Source organism: Amblyraja radiata, chromosome 45 (assembly GCF_010909765.2).
Source record: "Amblyraja radiata isolate CabotCenter1 chromosome 45, sAmbRad1.1.pri, whole genome shotgun sequence".
Taxonomy (NCBI): Eukaryota; Metazoa; Chordata; class Chondrichthyes; order Rajiformes; family Rajidae; genus Amblyraja; species Amblyraja radiata.
This window is the reverse complement of record NC_046000.1, coordinates 8,820,043-8,842,574: the sequence shown is the minus strand read 5'-3', so window position 1 is coordinate 8,842,574 and position 22,532 is coordinate 8,820,043. Positions and strand designations below refer to the sequence as shown.

At 47.7% G+C, this 22,532-nt stretch overlaps 1 protein-coding gene across 2 annotated transcripts in view; it reads left to right on the top strand.

Annotated features, from left to right (window-relative positions):
* mta2 (metastasis associated 1 family member 2) overlaps positions 1–22,532 on the top strand; it is a 64,514-nt gene that overhangs the window by 394 nt on the left and 41,588 nt on the right. Inside the window, exons 2-3 of one of the 2 annotated variants that reach the window (XM_033015409.1) lie at positions 14,429–14,496; positions 16,638–16,731. In XM_033015409.1, coding sequence (XP_032871300.1) covers positions 14,429–14,496; positions 16,638–16,731 — 162 coding nt within the window. Of the gene's footprint in view, positions 1–14,428; positions 14,497–16,634; positions 16,732–22,532 lie in introns of both variants that reach the window. The other variant, XM_033015408.1, reaches the window with a different exon arrangement.

Here is a 22,532-nt window from a genome sequence, read left to right as displayed (position 1 = left end):
CCGGGAGAGTGGGGGGGGGGGGTAAGAGGAAGGAGAGGGGGGGAGGGGGTGGAAGTCTGCCCTGGGGGGGGTGAAGGAAGGGAGGGGGGGGGGGTCTGTCCCGGGAGAGTGGGGGGGTAGAGGAAGGAGAGGGGGTGGGAGTCTGCCCTGGGGGGAGTAGAGGTAGGGGGGGGGTGAGAGTCTGCCCTGGGAGGGTGAAGGAAGGGGGGGGTGGAGGAGGGGGGTCTGTCCCGGGAGAGTGAGGGGGGGGGTGGAAGTCTGCCCTGATAGGGTGAAGGAAGGTGGAGGAGGGGAGTCTGCCCTGGGGGGAGTAGAGTTAGGAGAGTCTGCCCTGGGAGGGGAGTAGAGGGAGGAGGGGGGGGGGGGTGAGAGTCTGCCCTGGGGGGGGGGGTGGATTGGAGGAAGGGGCTGAGAGGAGGAGAGTGGAGGAAGAGGAGGGGGGGGGGCTGTGAGGGGGGAGAGTGGAGGGAACCTGTGGGGGGGGGGGGGGAGTCTGCCCAGGGAGGGGGGTAAATGAGGTTTGGTCTCAGGAGGGGGCTTGGTCCCAGGATGGGGGGATGGGATGAGGAAGGGGGCCAGGAGAGGGGGTTCTGCCATGGGGGGGGGGGGGAAGAGAGAGGGATAGTGAGAGGGAGTCTGGTCCGAGGAGAGTTGTGGAGGGGGGCGGGGGGGTTAGGGGCCCGACGGGACGGTTAATTTGATTCAGCCCCAGATGTGGGGGGGGGGAGGGGTTAGAGAGGAGGACGTTCTGACCCGGGGGGCAGGGGGTTTCTGTAACGGGAGGGGGCCTGGGGGGAGGGGGAGTTGTGGGGGTTTGGTCCTGGTATGGGGGGGGGGGGGGGGGGGGGGGGGAGTGAGAAGGGATTTGGTCCTGGGATGGATGGTTGGATGGATGGGAGGAAGGGGGTTTAGTCCCGGGTGGTGAAGGGGGGGAGTTCTAGGAGGGGAAGGAGACCGAAGAGGGTTTGGGCTCAGAATGGGGATTCTCAGTGGGGGGGGGGGTAGGAGAGAGGGTCCAGTCCTGGCAAGGGGGGGGGGGGGGGTTGGAGGAAAAGGGAAGGGGGTTTGGTCCTGGGATGGAGGCAGAGGGGGTTCAGTACAAGTAGGGGATAAATAGGGTTTGGTCCTGGGGGGGTGAGTTCAGTTCCAGAAGGGGGGAGAGGGGGCTTGTTCTGTGATTGGGGGGGGGGGGGGGTGGAGGTTCTGTCCCACGAAGGGGAGAAGGGAGTTCGGCACCAGGAGGGGAAGGAGAGGGGTTTCTGACCCGAGGGGAAAATGTATTGAAGGGGGAGGGGGGGGAGGGGGAAAGGGTTTGGTCCCAGTGGAGAGGAGGGGGTTGATCCAGGGGGAGGGGATAAGAGAGTGGGTTTGGACATTAAGGATGAGGGAGTTCTATCCTGGGAGGTGAGAGTGGGTTTGGTCCCATGGGGGAAGGGAGGAGAGGAGGTTTGAACCTCGAGGGGGTTTTGGAAGGGAGGGAGATGGATATAATTTGGTCTTGAGAGGAGGAGGGGGTTTGGTCCTGGGGAGGGGGAGGTTTGGCCCTGTAAGGATGGATAGGGGTGGTTCTTGGGGAAAAATTAGGGGGTGCTATGTTTGGATGAGGGGGGCAAGAGGAGTGCTTAGTTCATGCGATTAGAAGGGAGAGGGGTCTTTGATCCGGGGAGGAATGAGGGGGGCTCCCTTTGGGGTTGTTGAGTGGCAGGAGGGGGGTGGGGGAGGGTCAGATGGGGAAGAGCGTCAGTGGGTGGAGAAGAGTATGGTTGGCAGCAAATGTGCGTAAAGTCCACTTGGGGTCAGGCAGGGGTGGCAGTGGCAGGGGGGGTTTGGCTGGTGAAGGCTGAAGAATCTGTGGGTGGGGCCTCTGGCAGGGGGATGCAACTGAAGTTTTGTGCGGGAGTGCTGAGATGGGATGGGAAGATGAGGAGGGGCTCAGGCGGAGTGTAGCAGACGATTTGGGCTTTTATTTGGGTTGGGAGTATCTGTGGACGGGCCCCGCCATTTGGGGGGCTGGGGGAGAGGCTGAGGTTTGGACATGTTTCACGCCAGGCGGAGGTGGAGTCAATCTGTGGTAGGGAGGGAGGATGGAGAAACTGCTAGTTGGGCTGCTTCGGGTGGACGGGAGTGTTTGGCTCTGGGGGGAGGAGGGTTGGGGTGGTCAGATGTTGTGGGGGGGGGGGGGAAGGGGGTGTTGCCGTACGATGTTGGATCCCTGGTGACGGAATACTGAAGTTGGACGGTGGCTTTGTGTGTTTTGTCCCCTGACTGAGACATTGCTGGCATCCTGGAAGGGCTCTGTAGAGTTTGAGCACATTGGGTTTGAAGTGTCTTGCTTGCACAGTGGTTGGCAGGGGTGTGCATGAGTAATAATGGTGGTCTGGGCAATCTGCGTACCTGTCCAACTCTGTCTTTGGCAAGGTTGGAAATTGGGACGAATGTTTGAGGGTGAACATCTAGTAATGTGGCTGACGCAATGGGAGAATTGCTGACAGCAGATGTTATCTCAAAAAGCCTTTGGAACATTATTTTGCTACTTGCGGGGGATGAAGAGACATGGCAAAAGAGGGGAAGTCATGAGACATTTAAGTGTCCGATTGATGGGGAATGATTCACTCTCCCACAGTGGGATCCTTCCTGCTTGGAGGGGCCAGCGGTTTTTACAATCCGAGTAAAATGTTGTGCGCCCTGGATGTGGCTTTAGCAAGCTAGGTGTGACCCTGCCTGCGTTTGTGCAATGTGCGAGGCACAGAAGCAAGACATACGGGTGTCGGGGGTTATGGGGAGAAGGCAGGAGAATGGGGTTAGGAGGGAGAGATCGATCAGCCATGATTGAATGGCGGAGTAGATTTGATGGGCCGAAGGGCCTAATTTTGCACCCATCACGTATGACCTGTGAGATCCTCCATACCCCAGGATCACAGAGGGCTGAACTAATGGCTAGCTTGCCCATGAAGTAAACCAGGAAATGGAGGAATGTTGATCAGTGACGGGGATCTGCAAGTCACAGGCATGTATCGTTGCAGTTTGTCAGCCACGTGATTGATGTAATAGATCTCCCTTAACGTGACGATTTTGGCTGTCAAGAAATCGTCTCTGCCAGAGTTCGGATTCATTAATTGTTGTTGGTCAAGAAATGCTGTGATTCTCTCTCCTCTTTAACTATTGCTTCAAGTGTTCTGATAGTAGCATGAGTGGGGATGGGTAAGGGGGAGTTTAGGCCTGAGTCTTCACACATAATTGCCTTGTTTCCTGGCAGGTGGGTCAAAAACACCAAAGCCTATAGCACTTGAAAATTCCCCTCTGGAGGCCAAGTAGATCTGTAAAGCCACGTGGCTTCAGTGTGGCTGTCCAGCTTCGACCCTTGAAAGCAGGGACGCTAGGCATTTAAAACATTTCTTGTCAAATCTTTTTTATTTTATGTGTAGGAAAGAACTGCACATGCTGGTTTAAATCAAAGTAGACACAAAATGCTGGAGTAACTCATCATGACAGGCAGCATCTCTGGAGAGAAGGAATGGGTGATGTTTCGGGTCAGCCATTCTGAAGAAGTGTATCGACCCGAAACGTCACCCATTCCTTCTCTCCAGAGATGCTGCCTGTCTCGCTGAGTTGCTCCAGCTCTTTGTGACAACCTTTTGTTTTATGCTGTGCTCCTTTTAAGGGTTTTCAGTTCTACAGATATCTCCTTGTACTCATTGACTCTGCGATTCTTATCGAGCACTTTAACTAAATTAAAGGTACAGAAATGTGCACCAGAAATGTACACCGTGGACGGCATGATTGTAATCATGTATAGTCTTTCCGCTGGTTGGATAGTACACAACAAAAAAGTTTTTCACTGTTCCTTGGTACACAATAGACAATAGGTGCAGGAGTAGGCCATTCGGCCCCTCGAGCCAGCACCACCATTCAATGTGATCATGGCTGATCATCCACGTGACAATAAACTAACTTAACTAAAAAAGAAGTGTGTAGGAAGGAACTACAGATGCTGGTTTACACCGAAGATAGACACAAAATGCTGGAGTAACTCAGCGGGACAGGCAGCATCTCTGTAGAGAAGGAATGGGTGACGTCCAGAGATGCTGCCTGTCCTGCTCCAGCATTTTGTGTCTAAAAAAGAAGTACATTGTATGAAGTTCAAATGGAATGTCGTTTGCTTTAGAGCAGTGGTTCCCAACCTTTTTTTGGCCATGCCCCACCTAATCACCTCTAAAATCCTGATGATCCCCCCCCCCATGTGGTGATATATAATTCATCATTTAAAAAGTGAACTCCGTTTCAGCTGAAGAAACATAAACTACATTTGTTTACCTGATGGAAAATCCAAAAAAATAAAAATCGAAAATTTGGACCCAGACCTCCTCAGTCGCGCTCAATTGCCCCCCTTAAAAATCAAATTGCCCCCCTGTGGGGCGTACGCCCCACGTTGGGAACCACTGCTTTAGAGGCATAGACCAGGACAATTGACTGAAGGCACGTGTGAAGACCTGGGATTTTAATGAGTGTTTCAAGTGGGGATGGGAGAAAGTGAGAAAGACAGAGAGGGATAAAGACAATAGTTCAACCAAAATACCTGAAGAGGGGGGTGCCCTCTTGGCAAAAACAAAGGAAATTTGGACATGTACAAGAGCAGAACGAGGGGAGGCATGAGATTTTGGAAGAGTTGTATGGGGCTGGAGGAGAAACTTGCAAAGGTTCAGACGTGCGGGTGAGAATTTTAAAAGGCAGCGTGGCTTAACTGGCCAGCAAGCATGGGCGGCATGTGTTCAGGACTGCTCAACAGTGAGAATTGGGAGAAGAGGGAACGGCTCTGGCTCAAAGGTCACCTCTCCTGACATCAGAACAGGGAAACCATCCACCCAGGATTTCTGGCTCCTGCACCATGTTAATCCCGTCCTTCCTGAAGCAGGACAGAATGACCAGAAGCTATCATTCCACAGTCTGATCATTCCGGAGCTGATTGTGGAATGCCTGCGTCAGGTCTATCATATGCCAATCCCACAGAAAACCCAAGGTTCTGCCTGGCTTTGACAGTATGTTCCACTCACACACTAAGTAGTACGCACAAATGCTTTATGTTGACCAAACAAACTGCAGGTGCTGGGCCCTTGAACTAAAAGCAGAATGCTGGGGGATCTCAACAAGTCAGGCAGCATCTGTGGATGGAAAGGGACAGACCATGTTTTGGGTCCTGGGCATTTCTTTAATAAAGAATCCCAACATATTGTCTGCCCATTTCCTTAGGTATTTGATGTGCTTTCTAAATAGTAAATCTGCTTTTTGTCATTATGGAAACATTGTCTAATCTTATGGACAGGTCAGGTCTGCCTATGACAGGGGAGTGCCTCACATGATTTCAAGCTATTTAAACTACTAGAAAGTTAAAAAATATTAGTCACAGTTGTATTGTCGACCACCAAAACGCTTGGTTGCGTTTCTCACTGTGGAAGCTCGCTATGTATATATTGAGGATGATATTGAGGATGATGTTAGGCCCATTCAACTGGGAGAACAAACTTGTTCTTCTAACATGGCAGAAGATTGTTTAAAATCCAGTCACTGGGCAAGATGCAGCGTTCAGTGAAAGATAAATACGGCACTCTCTCGGTGCTGTCCCTTCAAACATACAACATTCCCTCAGTGTTGGCACCATGGGGGAATTCAGCCTGGCTTTTGTGCTGACATCTAATGGGAAACCCCCTCTGCAGAGTAAAGCTGCCCAATATAAGCTTCTTAATGCAATGCCCTACAACAGTTTGCTGAAGATGTGCCTCTTAAGGGGGTTTCATGGGGGTTCCTGGGGAAGACGTATGGCTATTTAACAAAAATGACTCTGCATCCCTTCTCAAGAATTTTATAACTTGCAATTCGATTTTTAGACTTGAGAGATACAGCGTGGAAATAGGCCCGTCTGCCCACCTAGTCCACGTCGACCAGCGATCACCCCCATTCACTAACACTATCCTACACGTTAGGGACAAATTACAATTTTTACCAAAGTGAATTAACCTACAAACCTGTACGTCTTTGGAGTGTGGAAGGAAACCCGAGCACCTGGAGAAAACCCACGCTGTCACAGGAGAACGTACAAACTCCGTACAGGCAGGACCCGCAGTCAGGATCGAACCTGGGTCTCTGGCGATGTAAAGCAGCAAGCAACAAGGGCATAAGGGCCTAGTCTCAATTGCTCATCATATGACAAACCCACCGTCCCTGAAACGTTTCTAGCGAGACTTTGCTGCACGTGGTTTATGACAAGAATATTTCTTTGTTTGGAATAAGGAGAGCGATACTGTACATGGTGCTCTGGGAATGACAGAGAATGGCGGAAGCATTCCGCAGGTCAGGCAGCATCTGGGGAAAGAGAAAAGGCAGGTCGCCTTTCAGGTCAGAACTGGAAAAGTGAGAAACCAAGTTACTTTTAAGATTCAGAGAGGGTGGGGCAATATTGGTGCATTCTCGCCCGTATGATTGTTTTAAAGTCATTGTTCCTCGTATATTCAGTTATGAAGACCAACATACAATTTGCCTGAGCTACGTAGTGTACCTGCAGGGACACCTCGCTCTTTGAATTGTAACATCAAGCAATCATTTGCCATTTTAAAAAAAACTTCTGTTTTGTGCACTAAAGTGGATAACTACATTTTCATCTTTCCCCATTCTCTGTTCTCCTCCCGACACATTATATTGCATCTGCCATGTTCTTGCTCATTCCTTGTATAGGAGGCTGAGGGGTACAAGAGCTGTACAAGATTATGAGGGGGTAGGGTGTCTGCACAGAATCATTTTCCTGGGGTACGGGAATCAAAAACCATAGGACCAAGGTTTAAGGTGTGAAGGGAAACTTTTATTAAGAACATGAGGAGCTACTTTTTCCACACAGAGTGTAGTTAGTGGGTTACTGGAACGAGCTGCTAGAGGAGATAATTGAGGCAGGACAATAACACATTTGGACAGGTACATGGACAGGGAAGATCTAGGGGGACGTGAGCCAATTGTGGCAGGTGGGAAGAGCGAAGATGGGGCATGTTGATTGGTATGGACAAGTTGGGCCAAAGGGCCTATTTCCATATGTCTCTGACTCTATTCACTCAGTTTGTTTATATCCCCTTAAAGCCTGTGCATCCACTTCCCAATCCCACCTAGTTTATGCCAGGGTTCCTTGCAAATTGTGTACAAATGATCATGGCCCATCCTTCAGAGAATGGGTTTGCTTGGTTTACAGCTTGAGTATATAGTCAATTCCGTTTTGAAAGTTCCAGTTGAATCAGCTTTCAGACAGCGCGTTCCCGACGACAATGATTCGGTACATTACAATATTCTCCCCCAAAGCTTGTGTTCCGTGGAGCTGCACATTAAGTGAAGTCTTGGAATATTCCAGAAAATCTTCTGCTCCCTCTCCAATCCTTTCACTTTCTTCCTAAAATCCATTGCCCGGAGATGAGGCCTAACCTGTCGAGTGTTGTGTAAAAGTTTGCTGAGGTTTCCTCTCTAAATTGCCCCTGACTGGAGTGGTGGTTGGTTCTAGAACAACCCTGACTGAAACAACACCCCCAGTTTTCTACTCGATCCTTCTTTACTGGAATTTTCAGATGGTCGTGGATAAGAATGGGTGTTGAAGTTATGAGTCACCACCTTAGAGTGGAGGAAATCATTCTAAGGCTGGGAGGTAACCACTCAACAAGTTGTGAGAACTTTGACTCAGGTAGTACTTGTGACGGTAACTGGAACAGATGTTGTGGGTGTATGTGTTTGGGCAATTAACTGTCATGTGACCAATCTAATTAGGTAACTGTATGGCAGAGTTGGGCGGGCGGGATGAGGATGGAAAGAGGGCTTCCTGTGATTGTTCCGCTGTGTGTGAAATGGTTGCCTTGTTTATTTCTCTGCGCCGTTCGGGCCTCCTTATTTTCAAGGGCTAATGGTAGCCTGGAGCTAGTGCAGGACCAGGACGTGCATCTGGTTGTGCCGGGGCACCTGTTACTAGGAGAGTGTGGTGGCTGTGTCTCTAGTATCCAGCCAGATGTTGGCTCTCGATTGTTGTTGAAGGGAGGCCCACACACTCTGAGTTGCCTTTGTTCTGTACAAGATCTCATGAAATAACATTTCCGCTATTCCTCTTTCATTCCCTTTCCCTCCTGAACATCCTGACTCGCTATCGTCCCTCTGGCAGATTCCAGGTCATCCATGTGTGCGCCTGGATGGTGTGTGGCCGTGGTCTACTCAACTGCTGCGGGTGTGCCACAACTGTCCACCTTGCTCTTCCTACCTCTCCCCCTCCCTTACCCTTGCCCTGCAGCGTGTCACCCGATTGTAATACCCGTCACCGTCACAAAGGCTGGGGGTGATCAGTGGCAAAAACAAAGGGGTGCAGATGGTGGGATCCCATACGAAAGGAAGGCAGGGAGTGAAATGGAGAACCTGGGAGTGATGATGGTGGGTATGTGGGAGCGAGGTGAGAAACGGGGAACATGGTATAGAAGGGGTGGGTGATGGGGAGGAGGGTGGGTGAAGCTGGGTAGATAAGGAAGTGATAGACACAAAAAGCTGGAGTAACTCAGCGGGACTGGCAGTATCTCTGGAGGAAAGGAATGGGTGACGTTTCGGGTCGGGTCGGGTCTAGCTTTTTGTTTCTATGGTTTAAACCAGCATCTGGAGTTCCTTCAAAAGTAGGTGGATGGGAGTGCTTGAAATTGGAGAGTTGGATGTTCGTGCTGCTGGGGTTGTAAGCTCACTGAATGTGAGGCTGTTCTTCCACATTGAACACGATCAGATAACCCATGTCCTTATCTACCCAGATTTCTCTGTCACCCTGCCCCGACCCAACCTCCCCCACACAATAGTAGGCCCAGTACTTTCCTAGCTTATCTTTCCAATTCGATCTTTGGCCCAAGAGAATTTTTATTTATTCATTTTGGGATCTGGGCGTCACTGCCGTTTATTGCCCATCTTTAACTGCTCCGAATTGCGTGACTTGCCTGGGCATTTAAGAGTCAATTTAATTGTCTGATCTGGGATTGTTTCTGGGCTGCCACGCTTCCTTCCCTGAAGGGCTGTAGCGAACCATTAAAGCGGGGGGGGGGGGGGGGGGGGGGGTGTTCAGACAAACCCTTTTATACGGTCTCTTTTGTCTACCTTTCAGCAAGTTGGGTATTTGCGCGAGATGATATCGTGGCGTTGCTTACAAGTAATTTGTGATCCAGGTAGTTAGTGGTGAGAGGGGTTAATGGTGACCAAAGGAATTTCAGATGCAGGACCCTATGTAAAACATATTGCTGGAGTCAGGCTGCATCTGTGGACGCAATGCATAGGTGACATTTTGGATCCGGACTCTTTGTGAGCTTGCCTGTACCTTTACAGCCATGCCCAGGTACAACTCTGTGGGTCTCAATAACAATTGGAAGTCTCTTTCAACTGTCAGCTAGGCTGCATCATATCAACAGCCAAGGTCAGATACCAGCAGGAAGTAACTGTTTCTTGCTGGTTTTGTATCGTTAATAAATAGGAAATTCTTCTCCGGCAAATCGTTTTTATGTAACTGGATGAATTGTGCTGAGAGAGACTAGAATGTGAGTAGGTGGGTGGCTGAGGATGAAAGGGGAATGGAACATGCAGTGATACGCACAGAGTTTACCTGGTCGAACAGTGACACAAAATGCTGGCGTAACTCAGCGGGACAGGCAGAATCTGGAGAGAAGGAATGGGTTCAGACTGGAGAAGGGTCGCGAGCTGAAACGTTGCCCATTCCTTCTCTCCAGCGATGCCGCCTGTCCCGCTGAGTTACTCCGGCATTCAGTGTCTATCTTCGGTGTAAACCAGCATCTGCCGTTCCTCCCTACACCGTGACAAAGACTGAGTATTCCAGTCTGACCATTAATGGGAAGGTTGGTTCAGAATGCCGTCTGTAAGACTTTGTGCTTTGCGCGTAACCAAATAATTGGATGGTCCTGCTGTCCATCTCATAAACCACAGTGCAGTTTTTTGTCTCGTCCCAATAGTTTCCCCACGTCTTTAATTTTAAGATTCTGCTTAATACCTACTGCCAACTCCTTGATTTATTCTCCCTCGGGCCATTTGCCACTTGCTGTTTTCTCAGTGGATGGTGCCTGAGTCAGAAGATTTGTTACTCGTCCCGACACCCCGTGCTAGACACGGGGACAGAATTAAAGCTGATGATCATTCAGAAAATACTGCCGACCAGGTGCAATAAAAGGCCTAGGCCCCTATTTGGGCTCTCGAGTGGTAATGAAGTCTCGCGGCCACTACGAAGCAACTTGAGAGAGATGGTATTGGCTCAGGAGTGTAGTATTGAGGTAGAAGGTCAGCTGTAATCTTACTGAAGGGTGGAGAAGAACGTCATCGTGTTGAGGGTGGAGTCATACGTGGAACAGAATGTCATTAAGTTGGAAAGGGTGCAAAAGAGATTCACAAAGATTTTACCTGGACTTGCAGGATGGACATAGGGAGAGGTTTAGTTTAGAGATACAGCGCTGAAACATGCCCTTTGGTCCACTAAGTCCGCGCCGACCAGCGATCGCCGCACAGTTAACACCTATCCAACACACATTAGGGACAATTTACAATTATGCCAAGCCAATTAACCTACAAACCTGTACAGCTTTGTAGTTTGGAAACCGGAGCGCCTAGAGAAAATCCACACAGATCATGGGGAGAGCGTACAAACTCTGTACAGACAGCACCCGTAGTCAGGATCGAACCCGGGTCTCTGGCGATGTGAGGCAGCATAGATAGGCTTGGATAAGCTGAAACGTTTTCCTTTGGAGCATAGAAGGCTAAGGGGTGACCTTATTGAGGTGTACAAGATCATGAGGGGCGTGGATGAAATGAACAATCATGGCCCTGTCCCAATGTACGAGTTCATTGAAGTGCTCTCCCGAGTTTAAAAAAATCGAACTCGTGGTAAGCATGTAGAATAAACGTAGCGGGTATGTCGGAGCTCGGGGACGTCTCTTAGCGGCTCGTAAAGCTAATGGCAGGTACTCGGGAAATGCGGTAAGCTCGGGAAGACTCGTGAAGATTTTTCAACATGTTGAAAAATGTCTACGAGAGCCCCGAGTACCGACGAGTGGCCATTACCGTAAATCTCTGAGTTCGAATCAGGGCAAACTCGGGAGAACTCTTTGAATGAACTCGTACAGTGGGACAGGGCATTTAGTATTTTTCCCAGGATAGTGGAATCAAAAACTGGAGGACATGGGTTAAGGTGAGAGGAGAGAGATTTAAGAGGGACTTCAGGGGCACCTTTTTCAATCGGGATGGTCCGTATCTGGAATGAGCTGCCGGAGGAAGGTTTAAAAGCAGGTGCAATTCTGACTTTTCAAAGACTGACTTGGATAGAAAAGGTTTCAAGAGCAATGGGTCAGATGCAGACAAATGGGACCAGCCCAGTGTGCTGACTTGATTGGCATGCACAAGGTAGGCTGATGGGCCTGCTCCCATCTCTACCACTCTACCACTCGAAGTATGTTCAACAAGTCAAACTGGCTTTGCTTCTTGTTCTAAAAATGGAGGAGTTCTCCCAGTGTCCTTGGGTTAGTATTCATTCTCCAACAACGTGCTGAAAAGGTGTGTGATCTGGTGATCGCATTGGCGTTTGTAGGAGTTTGCGGCGCAGTTCCTAGTCATCAGAACGTTATGAGGAACACTGAAGTCATGGCTCCAGGGAAGTGCAAACACTCCTTCCATTGCTTCCACCTGGTTTGTCCTTGTTTGTGTACACAGGACTGTATGCAGAGTGTACACACTGAGCGATAGCCACCCAACAAACCTGACATGCACCTGAGGATACAGAGATTGAATGCAGGAGTGGTCACTAACCCTCTTACTGAGTCACTGTTGAAAAATGTTTTCCCCATGTCATCGTAGTTTTCTGACATGGTAAATTATGATGGGTGTGGTGTCATCCTCATGCATTGCATACTTGCTGGAGGCAGCTCAGGAAAGCTGTCCGGTTGTCATTAATTCCTTTGCATCTGCACAGGTCCACTGCACTGCCACTTCCCCAGCCAGCCAGCCACAGTTCAGCATCCAGGTGAAACAAAGTGCCACAATGGGGCACGGCATCACTTGGAGTGCTGTTTCTCATACTCGTTCAATGTCTTATTATTATGCAAGACCAAAGAGTGCAGATGCAGGAACCTAGAATGAAAATATAATACTGGAAGAACTCAGCAATTCAAGCAACATCCGTGGAGGCAAAAACCCCACAGATGCTCACCTGCCACCATGTTTTTTTGTCTATAGTCTGAAGAAGAGTCCCGGCATGAAACATCGTATGTCCATTCCCTGACCCAGTTATTCCAGCACTTTGCGTGTTGCTCGTGATTCCAACGTCTGCAGTTCCTTGTGCCTCCACCTTGTTTCCTTTTGTTCCTCGCACGTCCCGTCTCTATCTGACTCCATTAACCACCCACCAGTCTCTATCGCACGCTCCTTGTCCTGCTATGTACCGGCAATCTCCCTCAGTCCTGACGCAGGGTCTCAACCCAAAATGTTGGCTTGCATCTTCTGCTTGACCTGCTGAATTCTTCCAGCATTCTGTTCTTAATTTATGATGCAAGTTTTGTTAGTTGTGATTTAGTGGACAAATCTCCCCCTGATCACTGGCATGGTCCAGGAAGTGTATCATACTGAAACTTCAAGTGCCAGTACTAAGAGCACAGCATTGTTGGAGAGGGCATCACAGCTAAAGTGCAGGCTGCTGGAGGCTTGGCCATTCACATGTATTCGGAGGCTCGGCCATTCACATATGTTAGTCTAATGGGCCTGTCTCACTTAGGCGATTTTTTTGGGCAAATGTTGAAAATTTTTCGGCGACAGTGGTGACAATTTTTGCTGTCATAGGTTGATGTAGGTTGTCGCTAGGTGTCATAGGTGCATTCCATTAAAACTAGTCCCTGGCAGTCGCCTAAGTGGGACAGGCCCATAAGTTCTCTGTCTCTGGAAATGGAAGAACGCATGGCCACCATGAGGGTGCCGGGGAGATTTGCATGTGTCCTTGAAGCTATCTTTGTCTCTGAACTAACATCACTAAGACTGATTATGTGTTGCATCATGACATCAAGGTTTCAAAGTACATTCAGTTAAGTCTTTTGAAGTTGTTGCAAATTATAATAAGGTAATAATCAGATAATCTGATTCTTAGTGATGTTGTCTGAGGGATAAATAACAGCCCCAGGATTTGGGAGAGATCAGACGGTTCCTGTCAGGGATATTTGATATTTTGCACAACCCCAACGTGCTGGAGGATTGCTTATGTAATAGTTGTACAACACGTTGGTGAGGCCGCATTAGGAATATTGTGTTCAGGTTTGATTACCCTGCTACAGAGGATGTCATTAAGATTGAAAGAGAGCAGCGAGTATTTACCAGGATGTTGCCAGGACTCGAGGGCCTGACCTATGGGGGAAGGTTAGGCAGACTAGGACTTTATTCCTTGGAGCTCTGGAGGATGACGGGCAATCTTGTAGAGATGTATGAAATCATGAGGGGTGAATGCACAATCTTTTACACAAATTAGGGGAATTAAGGACATGGGTTTAAGATGGGGGGGGGGGGGGTAGGATTAAATAGGAACCTGATAGACAGCTTTTCCACATCGAGGATATATGGAACAAGCTGCCAGAGGAGGTAGTTGAGGCAGGTGCAATAACAGCATTTAAAAGACACTTGGACATGGTGAACGTATAGGAAATGTCTAGAGGGTTACGGGCCAAATGCAGGCAGATGGCACAAGCATATATGGGGCATCCTCGGTCAGCATGGGAGAGCTGGGCTGAAGGGCCTGTTTCTGTGCTGCATGACTTTATGAACTGAGCGGGTTCATCAGCATCTGTGGAGGGTATGGACAGATGACGTTTCGGGCCAGGACCCTTCTTCAGACTTCACGGAGCTGTTCGGCTCTGAAGCAGGAGGCAGCTGGTTCTGGGTAACCAGCAAGAGAAAGGGGAGAATGTGGCAGTGAGCAAGGTAGGGGTGTAGATTTCAGTAATCAATGAGCATGTGAGGCTCTGCCTGTGTTTGCCTAATCAGTTTTATGTGTCTTTATTTAATGCTTTGCTTCAAGGACATAATCTACTGGAAAAGATGTCAAATCAAGTGACCATTGCCTTCCTCACAAAATGTAAATAATGGAATGCCACTTAAGGGGTGATATGATGTGGGCGACAGAGTAGAATCCCCCGATATGATTGCTGGCCTTTGTTCATTTATCTGACCCACATGAAGCAACAGTAGCGGCACATTCTCTGGCCTCGGCTTCCCCAAGAAAGAGGGTTGACTTTCAATCTGCATTTGTGGTGGGAAATGGACAGATGACATTTTGGGGCAGGGCCCTTCTTCAAACATTTGTTGGTCTCTGAAGTGTGTGTGTTTTCTAACCTTTGTCATCTGCGTTCTTTTTCAGATTATGTTTACTTTGAAAACTCCTCAAGTAATCCATACCTCATCCGCAGGATAGAGGAACTAAATAAGGTACATGTTTTACAAATTTTGGGGACATAGTGATTTATTTCATAGATGCTCATCCAACTTGTTGTGGCTGATTAATTTTTTTGTCACTTCATCCTTTCCTGCATCGTTTAGCAGGTGATGGCAGGCAAACAATCTATTCCCAGTGTCGCCTAGGAACCAGCTAAAATTAATTCCCTTGCCAGCAAATAGCAGGCACTATTTGCCTCTCATGGGGGGACATCATAACTGACATTAAAACTTGGCCCTGCCCTATCTACTCCAAGTCTTATACCAACACATGCAATGTTGCTAGATGCAGGAAGATTGTTCCCGATGTTGGGGAAGTCCAGAACAAGGGGTCACAGTTTAAGGATAAGGGGGAAATCTTTTAGGACCGAGATGAGGAAAAACATTTTTCACACAGAGAGTGGTGAATCTGTGGAATTCTCTGCCACAGAAGGTAGTTGAGGCCAGTTCATTGGCTATATTTAAGAGGGAGTTAGAGGTGGCCCTTGTGGCTAAAGGGATCAGGGAGTATGGAGAGAAGGCAGGTACAGGATACTGAGTTGGATGATCAGCCATGATCGTATTGAATGGTGGTGCAGGCTCGAAGGGCCGAATGGCCTACTCCTGCACCTATTTTCTATGTTTCTATGTTGCTCAGTAAGGGGCACGTGAAATGGTCAATATTAGATAATCTATCTCTTCTATCTTCACCAATTACGAAAGACTTTGCAGTTGTTGAATAGTCATTATGAGGCATTCAATATACTAGCTCATTGCATGAGAAGTTAAACCCACATCACCGTCATTCTTCCTCAAAAAATAAACATTCATCTGGCTTTTGTTGGAAAAGTGAGGGAGTTCCCCCCGATACGCTGCAATCAATATTATCCCTCCGTCATTTCACCAGCAACAGCGACACAAGGGACTGCAGGCGCTGGAATCTTGTGCTGGAGTAACTCAGCGGGTCAGGCAGCATCTGTGGAGGGCGTGAAGCATTGACTCAAAACGTCTGAAGAAAGGTCTCGACCGGAAACTTCACCCATTCCTTCTCTCCAGGGACACCGCCTGTCCCGCTGAGTTACTCCAGCTTTTGTGTCTACGACTCAAAAGGTAATTACGAGTCCTACTACTGGATTTCAGGGTATTAGCTGTAAGGAGAGGTTGCAAAATCTTGGATTGGTTTCTCTGGGGGGGGGGGGGGGGGGGTCCTGATAGAAGCATATACAATTATGAGAGGCATAGATTAGGTAAACGGGCAGAACCTTTTTTTTTCCAGGGTGGAAATGTTCAAGACTAAGGTGGGAGGGGCAAAGTTTAAAGGAGATGTGCAGGACAAGTTGTTTTTTTAGAGTTGTAGATGCCTGAATCGCACTGCCAGGAAGGGTGGTGGAAGCAGATACGATAGTGGCGTCTAAGAGGCTTTTAGATAGGCACATGGATATGCAGGGAATGGATCATATGCAGGCAGATGAGATTAGTTTAGATTCATAGAAACATAGAAAATAGGTGCAGGAGTAGGCCATTCGGCCCTTCGAGCCTGCACCGCCATTCAATATGATCATGGCTGATCATCCAACTCAGTATCCTGTACCTGCCTTCTCTCCATACCCCCTGATCCCTTTAGCCACAAGGGCCACATCTAACTCCCTCTTAAATATAGCCAATGAACTGGCCTCAACTACCTTCTGTGGCAGAGAATTCCACAGATTCACCACTCTCTGTGTGAAAAATGTTTTCCTCATCTCGGTCCTAAAAGATTTCCCCCTTATCCTTAAACTGTGACCCCTTGTTCTGGACTTCCCCAACATCGGGAACAATCTTCCTGCATCTAGCCTGTCCAACCCCTTAAGAATTTTGTAAGTTTCTATAAGATCCCCCCTCAATCTTCTAAACTCTAGCGAGTACATTCGTATTATGTTCAGCATGGATTTTGTGGGCCGAAGGGCCCGTTTCCGATGATATGCGTTGCTATGTTTTCAACATGTCACTTCTTCATCGCTGCCCCCTCTGCAGAGTGCGTCGGCCTAAATGATGTGCTTTGGAGTAGGACTCAAAAGTCGCAACTTTTCCAAAGTGGAGGTGATCGAGTTGAGTGCCTGAGTTGGATGCTGTGAATTGCCAGTGTTCAATCTGGATGTGTTTTTTGTTTTAAGCAGACCGGCAGCGGGAACGTAGAAGCCAAGGTTGTGTGTCTGTTCCGGAGACGGGACATTTCCAGCAACCTCAATGGACTGGCAGACAACCATGCACGTGAGTAGCTTGTGGTTTTTATCCAGGCTGGCTGGCTGAAGTGGTGTGGGAACGATTGGACATACAAGTCCAGCAGAAAATGTGTTGTAAAAAAGCTTGTACATCATCAGGCCAGAGCCAAAGTTTATATTTAGCAGCGTTGTAACCAATTCTCTGGCATTCGGTATGAGTTATGTGAGGAACAGGACAGGCAGTTCAAGGGTTTCCATGTTTCAGGCATGATAGAGAGGGAGAGAAAAGAGATGGAGTCACAGTACTAATCGGAGAGAATATCACAGCTGCACTCAGATGATACACTGGAGGGTTCATCCACTGAGGCAACGTGGTAGGCTCAAAAATAAGAAAGGTGCAATCACTCTGATGGGATTTTACTTTGCCACTCAATAGAGGAGTAGATGAGTGGACGGATTGTCATCCGAGAGGACATCCTTAGTACAAGAAGCTTAGATGCGGCAGAATTTCTTGCCTACATCCAAGAGGGTTTCCTGAAACACTACATGAATGAATGAATACGTTTATTGGCCAAGTATGTTCACATACAAGGAATTTGTCTTGGCGCTCCGCTCGCATGTAACAACATGACATACAGTAACAATTAAGAATGACACATAAAACATTAAACATTAATAATAAAACGTTATATTTTAAACATGTAAATGAAATCAAATACCAGTGCAAAAGGAGGCTACAGACTTTTGGTTATTGAGTAGAGCTGTTTTTATGTCTGGCTGTGGCGGCTTTGACAGTCCGGAGTCGCCTTCCAGAGGGAAGTGCTTCAAAGCGTTTGTGGCCAGGGTGAGAGGGGTCAGAGATGATCTTACCCGCTCGACAGTTGGGCAGTCCAACTACAGGGGGGGAACCAGACCGGACCTTGTATTTTGAAATGAGCCTGGCCAAGTGACTGGCCTTCCAGTGGGAAAGCATCTCACCTTTTTGGGAGCAGCTCACCTTTTAAGATAATGATGAAGTCTGGTTCTTGGAGGGCAAAGTAGACCATTATTCGGCAGATGCTGAGGAGAGTGAATTGGGAATATGTAAGTCCCTATCTGACATGTGGGGGTTGTTTAAAGACCAGCTGATCAGAGTTCAGGGCTGCCATGTTGCAGCAAGGAGGAGGGACAAGGATGGCAAGGTTAGGGAACCGTGGATGATGAGAGAAGTTGTAAATTTGAGAGGGAAAAAAACTCAAGCAGGGAATGAAAAAGGCTTGAAGTGGCCATGGAATGTCTTTGGCAAATCAGATTAGAGAAAATCCAAATAAATCATACACATATACTAAAAGCAAGAGGATAATCAGAGAGAGGGTCGGAGTACTCGAGGATAAAAGAGGGAATTTGTTTGGAGTCATAGAATGTAGGCGAGGTACTAAAGGAGTACTTTGCATCTGTACTCACCAAGGCAAAGGACATAGAGGACGTGCAGAGTATACTTTTCTGCTGGGATCAAGTAGGAGGTAGTGCCTGGTCTGATGAGCATGTCCACAGGATCTGACTGGGTATGTCCCGGGCTATAGCGGAGATGTGCCAAACGAGTTATTTTTGCACGGTGGTGGATGTCTGGAGCGAGCTGCCAGGGACGGTGGTGGAGGCAGATACAGGGGTGTTTACGAGGCTTTTGGATAGATGCAGGGGTATGCAGGGAATGGAGTGTATAGATCACTTGCAGGCAGGAGGGATTAGTATAACCTGGCATGATTTAGCACAGATATCGTGGGCCAAATGGCCTGTTCCTGTACTGTTCTATGTTCCATGATGTGTCTGAAGCATTAGTGTTCCACAGCCATCGCAAAACAAAAGGATTTATTTAAGCCTACAAGGATTTCACAGCTGATGTTTGCTTTAACCTGCAGTCTATTAAGATGAATAATGCATTCTGCCAGTGCTTGTATCGTGTGACCCAGGAGTGTTCTCCCAGCAGTCTTGCTTACTATCTTTCCTGCAATTCTGGTCCTGTACTTTGGGAGAGCTGTGTTAGCTCAAGCGAGTGCAGTGTTGAGAATTAGAATGGTAGCAGGACCAGAGGAGTGTGTCGTCCCTCGAGTACCGCAGACCAGAGTGATCTAATTGAGGTGTTTGAGATAGTACAAAAACGTTGACGGGAAAATCGTGTCCTGACGGGGAAAGTCCACAACAAGGAGGGAAAACAGTAACATGAGACTCCAGGCTTTGCAGGAATCTTGTTGAGCATTTTAAAAGGGGATTTAACACAATGTCTGAAAAGCTGCGGAGTTGGTTGGAAGTGACAAACACTCGCCCAACCAATATCTTTTTAAACTCTTTAAACAGAAGGCGACTTTGGCACTCAGGAACAAACAATTGTTCAGCTCCTCGAGCCTATTGTATGCGAACAGGAGGAGGCCATTCAGCCTCTTGAACCTGTTGCACCAGAACTGCCGCTGCTGTTCCTATTATTCAAGAGCAGACAATCAAGTGCTTCTCAAACTGCTTGATAGATTTTATACACCAGAGCTGCCTGATAGATTTTTATACGCCAACTTCCAGCTTGCTCCCTGTATGCACTCCTTTCTTTAAAACCCAGATTCTTCCCTTGCTGTATTGACTCTTTGGATGGGACATTCCACACCACTGCCTTTAAAGATGTCGTTCGTATACCCTTCACTTGGTTGTCCCTGTGCTGGGGATGGCAGATTCTCAGCTGCATTTCCTGGAGTTCTGCTCAAAAACCCAGCCTCTACCCAACTTGAGCATGGATAGGTGGACACAAAATGCTCGAGTAACTCAACGGGAGAGGCAGCATCTCTGGAGAAAAGAAATGGGCGCCGTTTTGGGTCGAGACCCTTCAACAAGCTGACATCAGCATAGTGAAACTGTATCATTTGAAAATACATTGTTTTTTTCTATATATGACCGTTTGGAAATCTCAACATTTTACTCCCAGTAGAAGTTGTGCTTCTACAAAGCCATTTAATTTAATTTGCACTTTCTCCCGACTATATTTTGCTTGGATATGATCTTCTTTATTCAGTTGCCAAAATGCTTTAGGGGCTTACATTCGTGTGACCAATCCACTGACTCACCTTTTTTAATCAACCATTAACAACAAGGCACTGTATAAGTGTGGCGGGGTGTCCGAAAGTTCTGTTGGTTGGCATTCTGATTAATAGAAAGAGACAGCGTGAAAACTGGCCCTTCGGCCCACCGAGTCTGCAACGACCATTAATCACCCGTTCACACTAGTTCTGTTATCTCACTTTGGCATCCACTTCCCACTCGGGGCAATTTACAGATGGCCAATTAACCTACAAACCCGCACGTCTTTGGTATTTGGGAGGAAACCCAAATGGTCACAGGGAGAAGGTACAAACTCCACGCAGCAGCCAAGTTCAGGATCAAGCTCAGGTTTCTGGCACTGTGAGGCTGCGACTCGACCATATGCGCCACTGTTCTGCCCAAAGGCTGAGCTGTAGAGGAGGTCAGACAGGGAAGGTTTGTGTGTCTGATTAAAGTGTGAGTACATGTCTATGGGCCTATCTATGGATTTGATAAAGGTCTTGTATTGCCATGATTTCTGACAAGGTAGTGTGATTCGTACTGAACAATGGCCACTCACATTGTACTGATCTTCTTCTTCTTGCGTATGGCGTGCACAGCCTAAAGTTGTAGGACAACTTGTTCTATTTGATCTTATTTGATTGTGCATGCCGGGATGATTGCATTCGTTGAAACAGGGCGGACCACGTGAATGTTGCAATCTCCCACCCCATTGTACAGATAAATCAAACTGTTCTACTTGGTGTTATGAGCAAGTCGCACAGAGGGTTTGTCGCCAGCATAGATTATCCATGATCATATTGAATGGTAGTGCAAGCTTGATGGCCTGAGTGGCCCACGGCTCCAGTTGTCTTGTGTACTCATGAATGTAGTGGACTAGAATTGTCTCAGCCCTGAGTAACTGCTTAATATAGGCGTCAGTAAATCCCCAGCAGCAAAAGTATCTGGTTTTAAAGAGCAAGGGGATCTCAGGATTATCAATCCTCTGAAACATTTTGATTCGACTTTCTTTTCAAGATTGACGCAGGTTTTTGCATGTGAGAACAGGGCCAATGTTTAGATTGGAGCACTGTCACTCGATACCCGTCACCCCAGAAGTCTGTTACTGACTAACAAACACAGAACGTTGGAAATGCCGAACGGATCAGAAGGCGGCTACAGATAGAAAAACCATTCATGTCTCGGGTGCACTGAACCCGTGATGATATATATCTGCACCAAAGGTGGACACAAAATGCTGGAGTAACTCAGTGAGACGGGCAGCATCTCTGGAGAGAATGAATGGGTGACATTTCGGGTCGAGACCCTTCTTCAGACTGATGTCAGGATGATATCTGCACAGATGTTCATCCATCTTTCTCAATCATTCCAAATTGTTTCCCAGTGTATGGAGTTGGCATCAATGTTTAAAGAATCATCTTCTAAACATAACAATGGCTTGAATACAGACAGTATTGTATGAGAACAAAAGGCCAACTAGTCCTTCAGGTCTGTTCTGCTATATATTGGGAGGCACAGCGGTAGAGTTGCTGCCTTACAGTGCCAGAGACCCTGGTTCGATTCTGTCTACGGGTGCTATCTGTGTGGAGTTTGTACACCGTGACCACATGGGTTTTCTCCAGGTGCTCCGGTTTCCTCCTACACTCTAAAGAGGTGCAGCTTTGTAGGTTAATTGTCCCAGGTGTGTAGGATACTACTAGTGTACGGGGTGATCGATGGTTGACGCAGACTCGGTGGGCCGAAGGGCCTGTTTCCCCCTCTATCACTAAACTAAACATTAAGACCGTGGCTCATCTTCTGAATCTTGGCTTCATTTTCCTGTGCATCCCCATATCCCTTTATTCTTTAAATGTCTAGAAATCTACTGATCTTTAGTTTGAATTAATTTGATGGCAGAGCCTCCAGTCTTTCAGCACAGAGAACTTCTGAGTGAAACGATTCCTGCTCACTTAGCTCTAATCGCTGACTCCTTACTCTGGACTCGCTGCTTCCACTTTGTTGAACCGTGTAAGAATATTGCACGTTTTGATGAGGTCAGTTGTCATGCTGAACTCGAGAGAAGACAGACGCAAGGAACTGCAGATGCTGGTTTACCAAAGAAACAGTGCTGGAGTATCTCAGCGGGTCAGACAGCATTCCGGGTAGAGATGGATAGTTAAAGTATCGGGTTGGGATCCTTCTTCAGACTCTAAAGAAGGGGCACTGACCCGAAACATCACCTATCCACGTCTTCCAACGATGCTGCCTGACCCGCTGAGTTATTCAGCACTTTGTGCTTTTTTTTCCTAGAGACTTTGTCTATTCTGAGATGTGAATAGCACAGGAAACAAACAACAATCCAGTCCAGTGAATCCTTGGTGCATTCCTAAGACAAGAATATCATTTTTTAAGATAAGATAACCAAGTCTACACAATCCACCCTCTATGGTCTCATCAAGCCCTGCATACAAGAGGAAGACATCTGCAATCATCTATTGGAATCCATGTAATAACTGCCAACATACCACACCAGAAACCTCACCCATTCCTTCAGCCCGTCCGGCTGAATTACTCCAGCATTTTGTGTGTATCTTCAGTTTAAACCAGCATCTGCAGTTCCTTCCTACACATATCATTTTGCCTATCCAATTGCTTGTTACAGCTTTCAGTGACTTGTGGAAGCAGATGCCCAGGTCCTAATTTGAACATCAACAGTTCCCAAATTTTACCTTTTCTTGGTTTGAAAGAAAGCTCTGCTTTTGTGTGTTATGTACCATTGTGACATCCCCACATCTTTCATAGGATAATCCA